We start from the raw sequence: 17,722 nt of genomic DNA, 5'->3' as shown, positions 1-17,722 counted from the left end.
TAAAATTAAAAAACTAGAGGTTTTAAAAGAAATTTTAAAATTATTAACGTAAACTAGTATAAATAATTTTATATCAATTAAATTAATTTTTATTAACATTTATTTAGACTTTAAAATAAATTGCTTTATATTTATTACATTATTAATAAACGCATACATAAGGACAAATCTCTGGAACCGTGTAAACTCTTAAATTGAGCCCCAAAAAATAACTTATATTTATATGTAATTGTTTGGAAACCGTTGAGGAAACAATAAATTTTTATGTGATTCATTTTCTTCAATGCTTAAACAGTTATAAGTAAGAAAGCATAATTTTCGAAAATTCAAAGTTAGCGATATTTGTTTACTAAAAAAATTTTCAAGACGGTATTCAAGAAGGTCAGGCGAAATGTGTGTATCAAATTTGGTACAGATTGGTGAAGTAGTTTTCGAGACACACATATTTGACATACATAAGTGGGCGGGCCACTCTCCATTTTCAAAGAATTTTACGAAAAACTAAAAATTAATTTCAGATAAATTGAAAATCTGAAGATCTGAAAGTTCTTTACATACGCATATATAAATTCATGGCCCTATTTTAGACAAAAATTGTTGTATGGGCGATTCCGCCGTCACGGTTTGGACATATGTACAGAACAAAATTTTCTTTCTTGTTTAAATTTAAGTATAAATTATTCAACAGTTCTAAATTTTGATAAAGCTACATCAAATTGACTATTATATGATTTATTACACAATACGAAAAAAATTCGAGCTTACTTTTATATGGAAAAAATCTGATTTATTTCTTCTGTCACGGCTGGGACAAAAAAGGAACCTGCTTTTTGGAGCAGTTTTATTTTACGGAAACTGCGAATTTATTTCACTTTTCTGTGTGAACTTGATGTCTTATATTTAACAATTTATATTGAACTCGAAGCCGTTTTTTAAATGAAGATTTATTGTGGAAAAGCAACAATAATTTGAAAAAACGGTAGAAGTGATAGCTATTTCGGAAATCGCCACATTTCCTCATAATCTTATAGTAAAACAAAGAACCAGGAACACAAACAATTTCATTATTATACAAAAAATCCGAAATTCCTCTGTCACGGGTGGGACAACGTTTGTTACGGGTAGGATACGTACGAATTTTTATATAAAAAGAAGCTTTTAGTGTGGTAATGTGCTAGACTTTTATAAAAAAAAAAAACTATAAACATTAGATTAACAAAATAAAAAACCAAAACTGGTCGAAATGTAACTTAACTTAATCAGCTGACCACAAGAGTATATAGATAATGGACGAGTCCGCGCATTCCCGTGCGAAAAAAACAAAAACAATTTCAAAACACACGAATATATCGATATACTCACGAGTAAAATTGCGTTTTTAATTTTTCACTCTGACGTCAGTATTTTTTTTCACATGACTTTGAAATTTTAAAGACATGATTAATTCAAAAAATTACTTAAAAAATCAGGGCAATTTAGAATAACAATATATGTAGGTACCAATTTGGTACTACCAAATGGGAGAGAAAATTCTGTAGAATTTAAAAACAATAAAGTTTTTTTGGTTTACAAGGACGAATAATAAATGTTATCTCTTCAAGTCAATAAAGTTTGCAGGAAGAAAATCGAAACAATAATTAAAAAAAAAATTTAAAATATTGCAAATTTTCAATGATATTTAAGCACAAAATTTATGCAAGACATTTTCCATACCCATGTTTTTCCATAAAAAATTTATTCTGTTATAATTCTACAGATTTTTTTCTTTTATATGATACCCTTATTGTTATCCTAAATTGTACTGAATTTTTTAAAATACTTCTTTGAAATAATCATATTTCTTTAATTTCAAAGTCCTTTAAAAAACATCCTGACGTCAGAGAGAAAAACTTAGTACACAATTTTACTATAATTTATCCATAGTTTCGTTAATATATTCATTTTTGTGTGTAAAATTTACTGTCGCACGGAGTAATCATTCGTTACTCTCCTGTTTCTGTTTTCGCCATTAATAAAGCTTATGCAAGATGGCGACCGGGAAGGACTTCCTGTAAAAACTTGCAAATCGTGAAGCGCCTGGAACAGACTTTAAGTAGGCTTGAAAGCTTCACTGTGCATTCAGCGAAAAGTTAATAACCCTAAAATCTCCACTACGCGTTCAGAGAAAATTTCAGTAGCACTGAAAGCTTAATTTTTTGTTCGGTAAATTTTTCAGGCATTGATTGCTGAACTGAAACTCATGGCTTTTTTGTACTGAATATTGCAGTGAATTTGCAAGCCGTTTCCTCCAATACTGCTGGGTTGTCACGAACTGCTTGGTGAGATTATTTCCAACGCCATTTCACATACATAGCTAAATTAGTTTAATATGATTCCAAAAGGTGACATGGAATCGTAGGGTCGGATTCTTCTCCTATGTACTATCAGAAATGTATGTAAACTATACTATATGTACTATAAAAACGGATATTTACTTTTTAGGTACATACATATCGCACGTTTAATAATCTAGAGTTGTAACTCAAAATTTACGTTTTTGGAGATTTCATTATGCAATTAATAAGCTTGATAAGTACATATAATATGTTCAGTCTAACAGATAACCAAATTTTCCAAATATGGCGAAGATATGTGTCTTTCCAGCGGTCTTTTTGTATACCAACTGTATGAAATTATAAAACTTTGATTGCGTTTTCCCACAAAATTGAAAATTTGAAATAGTATGTACAATTTTAAAATTTAATTTGTCATACCTGATGTGCATCTCTTTATTTTGCACGTATTACAATTTCCAGAAATACCCATTTTTGCAAGGACACCTCGGCAGTCCTTGAACGTTCTAGATTTTAGAGTCCAGAACCTTAACACCGTATACATACGTAAATTATCTGCACATTCATATATATGTATGTATGTGTTTTGTGTGAATATGCATATATGCGCATACTCTCCTCGGAACTAGGTCATTTATAGCGCTGCGAAAATTAAGAGAATTCCTTTATATCTCTGCTTACATTGTAGATACACAAATATACATACATAAATGCAAACATGCATATATATACTCTATTACTAAATCCAAGGCATTTATGTACACATATGCCCAACAATTTTTATTTCTCGATTTCTCTCTTCATAAGCCACATTACTCTTAAATCTGATGCCCCGCCTCCATTGAGAACGCTCTTTTTTACATGTTTGTAACAGTGATGCCAGATTGTGGGTAATTTCCCTATTTGAGGGATATTTTGCATCAAAAATTATTAAAAGGGAAAAAAGGGACACTTCATATAAATAAGGGATTTTCTTTTGACGCAGTTGTTGCATAATTGATCAAAATTCAAGAATATTCGACATGCTTACGTAATTAATCGTTCTGAAGATGTGATGTGGTATATAATTGTTAAAAAGTATAAGGACAATTTCGAAAATTTTCTTACGTTAACCAATTCGAGCGCTGAGTAAGAAAGAATCTTTTCAGTTGTAACTGGTGTTTCATGTAAAAAGCGGAACAAATTATCTGATGAAATGTTAAATAGAACATGAATGTGCTTCAATTTTAAAGTCACCAAAAAATTATTTTAGACCCTTAGTGAGAACAAAAAAATGAAAGTGAAAAAATGAATGAGTGAAAAAAATGTAGAAAAAGGGGTTTTTTCTTAACAGCGGTCGTCGCTCGGCAGGCAATGGCAAACCTCCGAGTGTATTTCTGCCATGAAAAACAGTTTCTCATAAAAATACACTCGCCATTCGGAGTCGGCGTAAAACTGTAGGTCCCTCCCCATTGTGTGACAACATCAAGGGGACCGCCACAAATTGGAGGAAAAGCACATATGTGTAAGCGCCAAACTATTATTATTACTTTATATGAATTTTACTTCTTTACTACTGAAACATGTATATGTTTAAAATCGTTGGGAATTTTGTGGGATAAATTTTCAAGATGTGGGTAATTGAGGGATTTTTTTCCCATTTCCGTGGGATATTTAACAGAGAATGTCTGGCATCAATGGTTTGTAAAAATGTTAAGTGTATTTGATATAGACTCCTCTCTCTCGTCGTCTCTGTTGCTCTTTTAACTATCTATATATATATATATATTAGGGCGGGTCAATTTGTATGGATCGATTTTTTTCGACATTGTTCCTAGCATATTCAGTTTCTTCATAAAATTCTAAGAAAAAAATTCCTCCAGACCATAGCTCTAAAGTCAATTTCGAGCCTGCGCATTTTTAAAAGAAGATATCTTATATATAAAAATGAATTGCTGTCCGTTAGCCTCGCTAAGACTCGAAAACGGCTTGACCGATTTGAATATTTGTTTTTTTTTTGGTTTGTTTTTTATAATATCCGGATGGTTAAAACCAGAAAAAAATAGAGAGTTGCCACCTGTTCAACAATTTCAGTATATGTAAGTTAATGATATAAATTAGAGTGTTGGTGTTGGTTGATTTTTCCGACAGGGTGGTAAGATGATTTATTTTGGAACGAATTTCCGTCATCCCTTGTCAAGTTTGGTTTGCAGACAAACCGGTTTCGGCGTTGTGCCATCTTCAGTGTCATTTTTCGTTCGTATAAATTAGATATTACAATATGGCTGCCAAAAGAAAGAGGTTATGAAGGCTTACAGGCGAAAATATTTTTGAGGGGGGTTGCCACCTGTTTCAAAATTTAATTAAATTAAATTGCTAAGACAAATTAAATGGTGCAATATGGGTATCAAATTAAAAAGGTTTAAGAAGGCTTACTACTGAAAATATTTTTGAGTCGAGTTGCCACCAATTTCGAAAATTTAATTCAATTAAGTTAATAAGATAAAGTATGTATTATAATATAGGTGTCAAACACAAAGTATTTGAAAAATTATTGATTAAGAAATATTTTCTATAGGCCTGCCACTTACCTGAGCGGTAAAAACTAAAAGCCATACTCGCAAATATTATTCAAAGCTTTTGACGCTCGCATCAATGTGGAATACTGTAACTCCGTCAAGTTAGTGTTTATTGATGGCAAACAAAGTACTATCATGTTTGGCAATGATATCACCCCATCGAACAATGCATCGAAATTTTAAACAAAAAACAAAACCGACTTCAATTCTCATATACAAATTTAAGAGTACCGTTATTTTCTTCATGGCCCAATTATCGGATCTACACTCAATTAGAAGGAGATTACCTCTGAGGAACAACCTTTTCTTTAAAAAATAATTATAGAAAACGGATAACGTAGTCCAAAGCTATGCGGTAACATACATAAAAAAATATACCGACGAATTGATAAAATATGCAGATTAATATTAAATAAAGTGTTGCGGATATATTCTTTTAATACAACCTGTGCTTGGGAGTTTATTGATACGAAAAATTAATTTCTGATAACTATTTTTTATTTAAAAAACCGCAAGATTGCACTACAAAGCAAATTACATATTTTTTACTATTGTAACGGGAGAAGTTACTGTATATATTGTTTTATATGTACAGTGTTGAACAAAAGTTTTGGCACAGTATTTTTTTAAAAAACATAGTTCTGACTACACCAAAACACATAAAAATCAAATGTGTAAACCTTGTGAAAAACTCAGGAAAATTCAATAAATCAGCATACTAATTTGCAATTTTATATTCAGATTTTCAAGCAACTTTAAACTTGCACTTTGATAAACAAAAATTGCATACTTGGAATTTTTCTAAATACTTTTCATATATTGCGAAAAATTCACTGTGCCAATACCTTTGCTCGTTACTGTAAGTAAATAAAACTTTAGCTTTAAAAAACCAAAAAAAAAAAAAATAAATAAAGTTTTACAATATTTCAAAACAATTTTTCGAATCATAAATTTTTTTTATGATTAACAGTGTATTTATATTTTTTTTGGTTTTAGATCCTTTTTGCTTTCAACACGAGGTATCTTTTTTCTGGTTTCTATTGTCAAAACCATAATTCCCCTTTCTATTTTTATCAATCAATCAATCAATTTTATAATTTTATTCCGGCATTTTTCTTAGTTACAAGTAGAGCTTTATAAAACTTTTATAACACCAAATGTGTATCAAGCTTAGGATTTTGTGTTATCCGGGCAGGCTTATTAATTTAACCAGAGAATATATTTCGTTTATTAAGTTTACCCAGTGGTTAAAACTTGTTGAATTTTTATTTAAAAAGGTAAGGAATAAGCGAGTGGCTGAAAAATATATAACGGTAAGAACAGCCCATATATATGTATATGAAAGAATACACACATGCGACGACTCTAGCCATTGTTTGTCACTCCTTTAAATTATAGTTATTTTTTTCTTATTGTATTAAAAAAATAACGTTCGTAACACTTTAGTAAATATTAATCCGTATATTAACTTAGTATATATTAAAGACTAGAAGATGACCCGGTGAACTTCATATCATCTATAATTTATTTGAATTTCACTTTGATCAATTATAACAAATCTTCAAAAAGCAATACAATGATATCATTAATACTGCCTGCTGTTATAGCTGATAAATGACTCCACACCTATGAGATGTGTCACGCCCCTTTTTACAAACTCATTTATATACATATATCTTTTCCATAAGCACCTACCATAGGTATCTGTGCATTTCAAATTTCGAGTTCATGCGACTATAATTCCGAAGTTAGAGCTGTTTAAAAATTTTCACTATGGGAGGTATCCCCCATCCCCCTCCCCCCTTGGCGAGTTCCAATGTTTTTACCCTATTATAAGTCCAGGAGTCATGGCAATACTTTGGCAAAAGTTTATTCGATTCTGTCCATCCGTTTAGGCTGCAATCTGTCACATACATACATACATACTCCCACATATATATAGGAGATTTGCTTTGAAGTGCCATCTTGCGGTTCTTTAAATAAAAAATAGATATCAGAAATGCATTTTTCATATCATAAAACTCTGGAGCACAACTCCTTATTACAAAAAAAAAACATTCCTAACACTTTAGTAAATATTAATCTGATTATGGACTTAGTATTAATTAAATATATTTTCTTTTAAAATTGCGCAGGCTCGAAATTGATTTTAGAGCTATGGTCTAAAGGGCGTTTATTCTTAGAATTTTATGTAGAATCAGAATCTGCTAGGAACGATGTCGCAAAAAAAATTGACCCGCCCTAATATATATATATGTATTTGTTTAGGCTCTACAGTCAGCTAAAAATCTCGACGGCTAGTAGATGTATGTAGAAATTTCGAGAAAGAGAATCGGGAACATTCCAAAACAAGAGAATTTGGTATAAATACCGGCTGTGCGCGCTCTCCGCTTCAGAATTGAATAAACAGGCAAGCTATAAACAACTCATAAAGAGATTATAACAAACAATCAAACAAACGCGAAAGTGTATTTAACACAAAATCATAAAGTTATAGAAGAATTTTTAAAAGTATTAAACAGTTTTAACAAGTATAAGAATAAGCGAAAAACAAGTCAAAATGGTAGCAATTGGTATTGATTTGGGAACAACATACTCCTGTGTGGGAGTCTTCCAGCATGGCAAAGTGGAGATCATCGCCAATGACCAGGGCAACCGCACAACACCCAGCTATGTGGCGTTCACCGACTCCGAGCGCCTCATCGGCGATGCAGCAAAGAACCAGGTTGCCATGAATCCAAAGAACACAGTATTCGATGCCAAGCGATTGATTGGACGCAATATGACGACCCCAAAATCATGGAAGACATCAAACACTGGTCATTCAAAGTGGTGAGCGATGGAGGCAAGCCGAAAATTTGCGTCGAATATAAAGGGGAGAACAAACGCTTTGCGCCAGAAGAAATCGGTTCCATGGTGCTCACCAAGATGAAGGAGACAGCCGAGGCATATCTGGGTACGACTGTCACAGACGCAGTCATCTCAGTTCCCGCATATTTCAATGATTCACAGAGGCAAGGGACAAAGGATGCCGGTCGGATTGCTGGTTTGAATGTGCTGAGAATCATCAACGAACCCACTGCAGCCGCATGGGCCTATGGTCTGGACAAGAATCTGAAAGGTGAACGCAATGTGCTGATTTTCTCGATTTGGGCGGCGGTACCTTCGATGTATCCCTTCTGACCATTGACGAGGGTTCACTGTTCGAAGTGCGCGCCACTGCTGGCGACACACATCTTGGCGGCGAAGATTTCGACAATCGACTGGTGAATCACTTGGCGGACGAGTTCAAACGCAAATACAAGAAAGATCTGCGTTCGAACCCCAGAGCATTGCGTCGTCTACGTACAGCAGCTGAGCGAGCGAAACGTACCTTGTCATCGAGCACAGAGGCCAGCATTGAAATCGATGCGCTCTTCGAAGGAACCGACTACTACACGAAAGTGTCAAGAGCACGCTTTGAGGAATTGTGTGCCGATTTGTTCCGTCAAACATTGGAGCCAGTGGAGAAGGCGCTAAATGATGCAAAGATGGACAAGAACCAGATTCACGACATCGTTTTGGTTGGTGGCTCCACACGCATTCCAAAGGTACAGAGTCTACTGCAGTCGTTCTTCTGTGGCAAGAGTTTGAACCTTTCGATCAAACCGGACGAGGCGGTGGCATATGGTGCAGCTGTGCAAGCAGCTATTCTTAGTGGAGACAAGAGCAGTGAAATTCAGGATGTTCTCCTAGTCGATGTGGCACCACTGTCATTGGGTATCGAAACGACTGGTGGTGTTATGGCGAAAATCATTGAACGCAATTGCCGAATTCCATGCAAGCAAACACAAACATTCTCCACCTACTCGGACAACCAACCTGGCGCCAACATGCAGGTGTATGAAGGTGAGCGCGTGATGACCAAGGACAACAACCGCTTGGGCACTTTCGATCTATCCGGCATACCGCCAGCACCACGTGGAGTGCCACAGATTGAAGTGACATTTGATCTGGATGCCAATGGTATTCTGAACGTATCGGCGAAGGAGATGAGTTCGGGAAATGCCAAGAATAGCACCATCAAGAACGACAAGGGCCGTCTATCGCAAGCCGAAATCGATCGCATGGTCAACGAGGCTGAGCGTTACGCCGAAGAAGATGAACGTCAGCGCAATAAGATTGCGGCAAGAAACAGCCTGGAGAGTTATGTGTTTGGCGTGAAGCAAGCGCTGGACGGTGCTGGTGATAAACTCAGTGCGCAAGAGAAGAGCGAGGCGCTGAAGGCTTGCGAAGATACGATCAAGTGGCTGGATGCGAATACGTTGTCCGACAAGGAAGAGTACGAAGACAAGATGAAGACGCTAACACAGCTTTGCACACCAGTAATGACGAAGTTGCATAGCGGTGGACAAGGAGCTTCCTGTGGTCAACAGGCGGGCGGTTTCAATGGTAGACGCAGTGGTCCCACTGTTGAGGACGGTTCGAATGGACATTCAGCGGGTAAATGAATCCCCGGTAGCTTAGGGTGTGTTCAGAAATGCATCAGGCCAAAGCATCAGCCTCTTTTACTTCTAAACTATAACTGATGGAAATGCCTTATTTACGCAAATAAAAGGGCCTGTTCGAGGCACGTAATAAAAGCGGCAGTACTGTAGCACCGATGAAAACTTGCATGACTTGCATGATACTTTAATAATTCGCGCAACACTGCGGTTGTGATTGAAACTCGACCAAGCCCATAAATGCGTCTGATGCTTTGGCTTGATGCATTTCTGAACACACCCTTATTCAAAGTATACGCTACATTCGTAGCTATTCGACTTCAATCAGCCCTGTTCTGCAATCCGATTCGAATCGGAATCAGATTTGTTTCCGAATGTTGGTGTTCTGCATTCTGACAATCGGAAATTATTTCCGATTCCGCCTTGTTCTACATTTCGATCAACTTCGAATCGGAATTCTTCGGAAATTTGATGATCTGCATTCCGAGTATCGGAAATTTTTTATCGGAAATATTCCAATCAAGTAAAAGCCAATGGAATAGAAAAAGAACAAAACAAGAAACAAAAATATAAATGTAAGTTCAAAGGAACATTTTAAATTAAAAATTTATTAAATTATTATTTAATAAATTAAAAAAATGTAAGACCAAATTAAACTGCAACAGCTTGAGTTAGAGCTAGAGCGTTTCGAATTTGAAAATAGTAAAAGTCTTAAAATGTTTATTTTTTTGCGTAAATTGTTTATTTTTTAATTACAACACTCATTTTAATTAAATATAGGTAAGTTGATTCCGCCCAGTTTTTTTTTGGTTTTTCCTGCCGATTTTCACTAAAATTTTCCCTGTAGAATGGCCGTGTTTTCACTGCAGAAATACAGGCCCTTATTATGAGTTGCATTCGATTTTCGATCTTCGCTGGTTATCGAAGCTCGAAGATCGAAAGTGATATTCGTATTATGAGCTATGCAACGTGTCGAAATTTTCGTTGAGTATCGAATTTTCTGTCGAACAGAATTTTGCTTTCGATGGGGTAGCGAAGTGTTAGAAAATTGTGAAAAATGTATGATTTTGCATTTGTTTTCTTACTTCTTGGCGGGTAGACCCTAAGTTTAAAATTTTTTTTATCAATTTCATGCAGTTTTAACGTCGTGAATACAAAACACAAGCTCGAAAGGCGGCTTTACTTGTGAAGGAAAATCCCAATACTCAGTTGGCACGATCTCTGAGAACAAATCATAGGGCTGTGGATAGTTTTAAAATATTTTAAATAGATTTCGCTCACAAACGCCTCTTTAGACAGTCGGAAGTTTTTAGTAAATCTGTAGACAAATTTCTTAAATATATTTTATGTCAAAATATATGGTAAAGACTACACTTAAACTCTCTTAAACATTTACTACTCCTGGTCAGTTCACTAAACTCTCATCCTCTGACGAATCGTTGAACCCCAGAACTTCGTTGTACTAATTTTTACCACGTTTTTATGAACTTGCTTTCTTTTTTATTTCATTTTAATTTGCACAAATTTACATAAAAATGTATAAGCACACTATTTAGTTTGCTCGATTTGTAAACAAAGCTTCTCAGCGGTGAAAAATATACTATTGTGAACAACCTAAACGAGTGAAATTCACAATAGCGCTATTCTTCATCGAATGAGCGTCATAATACCAAATGAAAATTCGTTCGCTCAGCACTTTCGACCACAGTCGAAAATCGAATGCAACTCATAATAGGGGCCACAATTTTTTCGAAATCTGATTAAATCATAATTTCCATGAAATATGTTCATGGTATGTATGGAAAATAAATGTATTATACACGAAACAATAAATTTTTCTAACGGAATCTGTTAACCTTCTCAATTAGATTGGCAACCAATTATTATTTTTTTACCTGTGTACTCTTACCACCAGCAGCGATCCGAATTTCGGAACCATACGTCGCATGAATTTGAAATTTGATATGAAGTCATAACTGTAGGTGCTTATGGTAAGGTTTATATAAATGAGTTTATAAAAGGGGGCGCGCCACATCCAGTAGTCTTTGAAGTTTTAATCAGCCATAACTTCGGAACCACAAGTCACGTGACCCCTTTAATTCCTTTTGATATGCCTTTCCAATTTTAAAAACTTCAGTTTCCAGTTCACTTAGCTTTTGCAATGACAATAAACAAGAATGTCTTAAAATAAAACCCAACTCTTTATCGATAATAAAATGTATGATAATTGCATTGGAAAATGCATCTAAGTTAATAGATGCTTTGAAGTGCTAAAAACATGGTGTGGAATAATATTAGAGTTATTATTCGTAAGAAATTAGATAGTTAAAATTTAGTTATTACATACAACGTTGGTATTTCTACTATTATATAATTTATTTGAGATATTTTAATATAAATAAAAACACCTGATGTGCCAAAAACTTATTATGGCTTTTCATTCCATAGCACCCCAGCTACCATATTATGCTATCACGGCTATATTAAAATTAGAGCAGACATGAAATATAACATCGTTACATAAAGTATTTTTCATATTTGTATAAAGACGTGGGGGGAACCCGCGCGAAAAAGCTAGTAAAAATATAAAAACACCATGGTTTTTGATTTTTTACATAACAGGTTATATATGAAAATTGAAGCAATTTTCTGTTTTATTTAAATAAAGTATTCAATTGTATTACTAATTAGTAATTTTTTTGTTTAAAATATTTTTTATAAGAAATAATTGGTATGTTTTCCTTTTAAGTGTTTTTCTCAAATATTTATAAACGAATTATAAATGTGTTTTTTCTCAAATTTTTATATACGAAGTATACAAATATGCATATCAGAAGAAAGGGGATTTAATCGTCTTTACAACGATACCGATTTTTTAAAAATCGGTTAGTAATTTTTTTGTTTCAAATATTTTTTTTTATAAAAATGATATTTTTTCATTTAAATGTGTTTTTTCTAATTTTTTTTTATACGAAGTATACACATATGCATATCGGGAGAAAGGAGGTCTAACTTTTACAACGATATAAATTTTTTTAAAAATCAGTTCAAAATTGTTTGCAATATAAGGAAATCAATTCTTCGAAGACCTGAACTTTGACCTCTTATAAACCTGTAATATAAGTTTGCACAAAAAAAGTTATATACCATTTTAAAATGTCCTATTTCGAACTTCGAGGGCCCATATCTTGATTACGGAGGCCAACTCCGAAAAACGGAGAAATCACTGTTTTACCTATGACTCAGGCTCTAGAAAAACAAGTAATTTTTAGCAAAAAAAACCGACTTCAACTCCCATATAAAAAAAATATATATATATATATATCTCATGATCCACTGATCGGATCTCAACCATTATTATGGGACCACCTCTGAGACACTACCTTTCCGATGCAAAAAGAATTATCGAAATCGGTTGACGTGGTCCAAAGTTATGCGGTAACATACATAAAAAAAAAAAAAAAAATATTCCGACGAACTGATAACCTCCTCCTTTTTTGGAAGTCGGTTAAAAAGTAAGTGCGCCTGGGCCACACTAGAGAAGTGAAACTTACGTTACTCATCTATTTTGTCTCATAACCAATGTATACATACATACATCTGCTTTTGCTTAAGGTTATATTTTTTCTCTTTTTTACCTACCTTTTATTAGCTCGGGATGTAACCAGTGTTGCCGCGCCGTCTCAAGAAAATGTATCCTTGACCAAGCCAAAAATGTATCCAAATGTATCCAATTTTCTTTTTTTACATATACATCCCATAACTTGTAAGAAAACCAAACATTTTCATGAAAAAGACATAATTTAACCCATGCTAAGGACTTGGAATACATGTGCATAAAATCAAACATTTGTAATTTCAATTTATAAAGTACATTTTTTGAGCATAAGTATTTTGCAAAGTAAATATAATAAATAGCAAGTACACTCTAAAAAGAGCATGTAAAACTACTACTGAAAAGTATCTATTTTTCAACAAGAATCTGTATAAATATACGTATAGGATGTTCAGTATTTGATTTTGAACTTGAGACCTTTAAATATACATATAAATACACATATGTAGAATGTTTAAAATTTCAAAAATTTTCAAACTGCAAATACATTTCCTACTAATAATAAACATTACTTTATTTTAAACATTTTATGTGTAAAAGTAAACAGGCAATGATTAATTTTATTACACGGCGTGCAAATTTGCATACATTAAAAGAGGAGACTGGTTACCTCTCTCAATATGCGCAAATACACAAAAATTTTTTAGAGTGTATTTAAAGTCTTTTCAGTAAAATTCATAAAAGTTTCCTTAAATAAATCAAATTTAGTTTTTTAAACTACATTGAAATCTTCTTTCTTTTTAAATTAACAAATGAAAATATGTGATATGAAAGAGATTACTACAGAAAGAGTATAATTTGCTTTACATATATCGTCGTTTAAAGTACAAAACCGCGTATCGTCATTCTGCAAAACCGCGTAACTGACATTTGCTGCCAAAAATAGGATTTGCTCACACAAGCTCTTGGCTCAATCCTTATCCATTCGTCCTGACATATACTAGCCAGAAATGCATTTGCTTTATAAAAAAGAGAACCATTTTGAAATATAAGTGTTTTTACCCTCTCGAAAATAATTTATGCAACGTCACATACGCGGTTTTGTATTATCTTGATACGCGGTTTTGCATTTTGTTGATACGCGGTTTTGTACTTTAAACGACGATAAGTATATTAAGATCTTGCTTAAAGCATCCTTTTAAGCTAATTAAAGCAATTGCGCTTATACCTATTTTGGTGAGATCTGTTCATATGTTCATTGCTTCGTTCACAAAAAATAAAATGCTTTAATTTCACGCTTAAGTAGCGATTCTTTATACGCTTAGAAAACGTAATGCTTTCTACCATCTTTAATGAAAATCGATTTTTGAACGTAAAAAACTTTATAGGAAATATAAAATTTTGGCCTATTTAAAAAAGTATCCACATTTATACTGACCAGAAAAAATAAATATCCCGCAAAAATTCGTCTAAAAATGTATCCAATTGGATCTATTTAGATCCAAACGGCATCCCTGGATGTAACTATGTAATATTGATGCGCCTAAAAGATGCAGCGTTTTCTATTCTCAAGTTACATACCTGATGACAGTACGAATGGCAATTATAATAGGGAGGTTTTAGTTTTTTAAAATACAATTTTATTATTCTATTTAGATCCCTACCTCTACCCCTGTTCGTTTTATTAACATTCATGTTATTCTGTTTTTCCATTATATTCGTTTTTATCTTTATACTCTATCGATAACAAAATCGATAATAACGCCCAACAAAATATCGATAACAAAACCGATAGATAGATAACAAATCGATAACAAAATCGATGACAAACTTGACAAAAATTTCAACAGCAACATCGATAATACCATCCGTAGCAAAATCGATAACAATATCGACGAATATCGATAACAAAATCGATAAATATCGATAACAAAATCGATAAATATCGATAGCAAAATCGATAAATGTCGATAACAAAATCGATAAATATCGATAACAAAATCGATAAATATCGGTAACAAAATCGATAAGTATCCATAACCAAATCGATAAATATCGATAACCAAATCTATAAATATCGATAACCAAATCTATAAATATCGATAACCAAATTGATAACTATCGATAACAAAATCGATAAATATCGATAACATTATCGATAAATATCAATAAGAAAATACAAAATAGTTGAAAATATCGATTACAAAATCGATAACAAATCGATAAAAATATCGATAAAAATATGGATAACAAAACCGATAAAAATATGGATTATTTAATCGATAAGTCTGGAAAATCCCGAAAATTTCTAAAATCCCAAAATAGTTCCCAGATTGAGTCTCTGTGTCTCTCTTTATATATTTTCCTCTTCAATTACCTTTATTTTAATCTTTCTTCCCCTATCTTCGTCTTTACTTTTATCGGTATCCTCATCCTCATCTTTGTTTTTACTTTTATGTTTATCATTTTCTTCATCTACATATTCCCCTTCACCTTTGCCCTTATATATATAAGTAAAGTGTTTAAATTTACCTTGGTCTTCATTTTTGCCTTTATCTTTACACATCTTTGGTTTTGTTTTTATTTTTACCTTTGCCTTTATCCTTTTCTTTATCTATGTACGTACTCACCTTTACTTTCATTCTTGTATTGGTATTTTTCTAAGTTTTATTCTTTAACCTTTTATTAGAGATTTTTTGTTAAATTAATACCATACACTCAAGAAGCACTTGTTTCAGCCCCAATAATTTCCGTTGCACCATTTCCGTTGCACCATTTCCGTGTGCAATTTCCTTTGAATTTGCCCATTTACTCCCAACCAACCAACCGCCGATAAAGAAGTTTCACTTCAAAAAAAAATTGATTTGGTCCAATACCCAGAAAAAAAGTTGATTTTGCCGTACAGTGTTGTAGTTTAGAAATAAAAGAGACTGATGCTTTGGCTTGATGCATTTCTGAACACATCCTTACTTTTTATGCGAAAATTTGGGCGATTCTGCCTACATCAAGCGTTCGAAGAACAAAATTTTGACAATCAGTTGCTCATCATTGGCAAATCAAAATCCACCGCATTTCAGAAGATTTTCAGTTGAGCATCAGCAACATATCAAGAAAGCAACAAGGCTGCAAAATTGCGGTAATTATTACGTAGTTCGAACACACCCTATATCAATCGGAAATCTTGGCCATCGGGTGAACGGCGCGGATTCTCGCTCGAATACTTACAGAGAGAAAAAGTTTTTTTCTTCTCGGACAGTCTGTCATGCCCCGAAGCTTTAGACACAGACTTTGACAAAGCAAAGTCCTTACTGAATGTCGTAGATACATATTTGAACGAGACTGCTCAGCATTATAGAACGCCCCTCAGTTGGGTGCCTGGAAACCCGGATATTGAGGGTAATTCAGAAGCAAATGCATTAAAAAAAGAAAGATACGACCAGCCGTATATTTTTGGGAAACAATTTGTAAGAGATTAAACATTCTGGGCTATCGCTATATCCATCGTAGTGCAATTTTCGGGAAATCTACGTTCTTGCAAACTAACATTTTAGGTAAATTTTTAAAGTTTTATTCAAATTAATTTTGCCAAATTTTACAATGAATACTTTAATACTATTACAATTACAACTACATAACAATGTCCATATCAATTTGAATGCAATATTGCTATTAATATTTTACTTATGTATTGTATATTTATATGCATTCTCTCGTATCGTAAAATAACAATAATAGTTCAAACGTAATAGCTAGTTTTCACTATGCCATAAGTTGACCACACAATTTTTCAACCGGTTTTGGCGCAACTTTTTTCTCCTTAATCCATGTATGAGGCCCAAAAACATAATCAACTAAAGAGCTTTTCCGATATAATCAAATTGATATTCTGTTTTCTCATTCAAGTCTGATTTGACTATTCTTATGTATTTGACATAGTGAAAACAAGCCTTAAGGCAACGCGGATAAAATATGGACTCGATTGCTCATCTGTTAGCAAATTATGTGCATGCGAATGAACTTATAAATTCGTACAAGTGTTTTTTATATGGCAAAGTGGTGAATTGCAAATGTTCGTATACAAAATATGTGCTTATGTATGTACATATGTCTGTGAGTTTTTCCTTTGATAAACCAACTTAAGTCAACTTGGCACTTTTTACCTGTAAGGCACTATATTGCTTGGCTTTAATGCAGTATTTGAACGGTTTGGCAATAATTGTCCCAACTTTAAAGAACTTTAACAAAAAAAAAATAAAATTTTTATGTAAAATATAGACATATCGGATATTTGCTATTTAAGAATTTTTCAAGTTTACTTCTTTTAGCTACAATTACTTTTAAAGTATTTGTTAGCTAAAAATTATATTGTATGTACATGGTTATATACTAGACATATGTCTATGTACGTATGCATGAATGTATGTAAATAAATGGCTTGCAAAACATTTTATGCATAAAAATAATGTAATTTAAAATTTAAGTTACAGTTAAGTTAATAAGCTTGTGCTTGATGCGTAGCTATATGTAGAGTTTAGACAATATTTTATACAATTTTTTTCCTAGAGATGACATGGCCGATATTTATAATAATGCTAGTTGCAATCATCGTTATTTATTATTATCAAGATTTGTTATATCTTTTGGAGTTGCCAGATCGAAAAAAGCAAAAGCTCAGGCTGTTAAAAACATTGTTAATGATTTTTTTAATTTTTTTTTAATTGTAAAATTATAAAATTTTTACAAACAAAATTTAGAGCTCCGATTAATCGATATGTGATTTACCAATTAATG

At 33.0% G+C, this 17,722-nt stretch overlaps 1 protein-coding gene across 1 annotated transcript in view; it reads left to right on the top strand.

The window, feature by feature from the left end:
- LOC118740712 (heat shock protein 70-like) overlaps nt 1-9,831 on the top strand; it is a 10,139-nt gene extending 308 nt beyond the window's left edge. Inside the window, 3 exon segments of the mRNA XM_036472360.1 lie at nt 7,484-7,668; nt 7,671-8,035; nt 8,038-9,831. Of these exon segments, the coding sequence (XP_036328253.1) occupies nt 7,484-7,668; nt 7,671-8,035; nt 8,038-9,381 (1,894 nt within the window). The 3' untranslated portion in view covers nt 9,382-9,831.
- The last annotated feature ends 7,891 nt before the right edge of the window (nt 9,832-17,722 follow it).

This window comes from Rhagoletis pomonella, unplaced genomic scaffold (assembly GCF_013731165.1).
Source record: "Rhagoletis pomonella isolate Grant_MI unplaced genomic scaffold, Rhpom_1.0 Rhpom_scaffold_00006, whole genome shotgun sequence".
In the NCBI taxonomy this organism is placed as follows: Eukaryota; Metazoa; Arthropoda; class Insecta; order Diptera; family Tephritidae; genus Rhagoletis; species Rhagoletis pomonella.
This window is presented reverse-complemented; position numbering and strand designations above follow the sequence as displayed.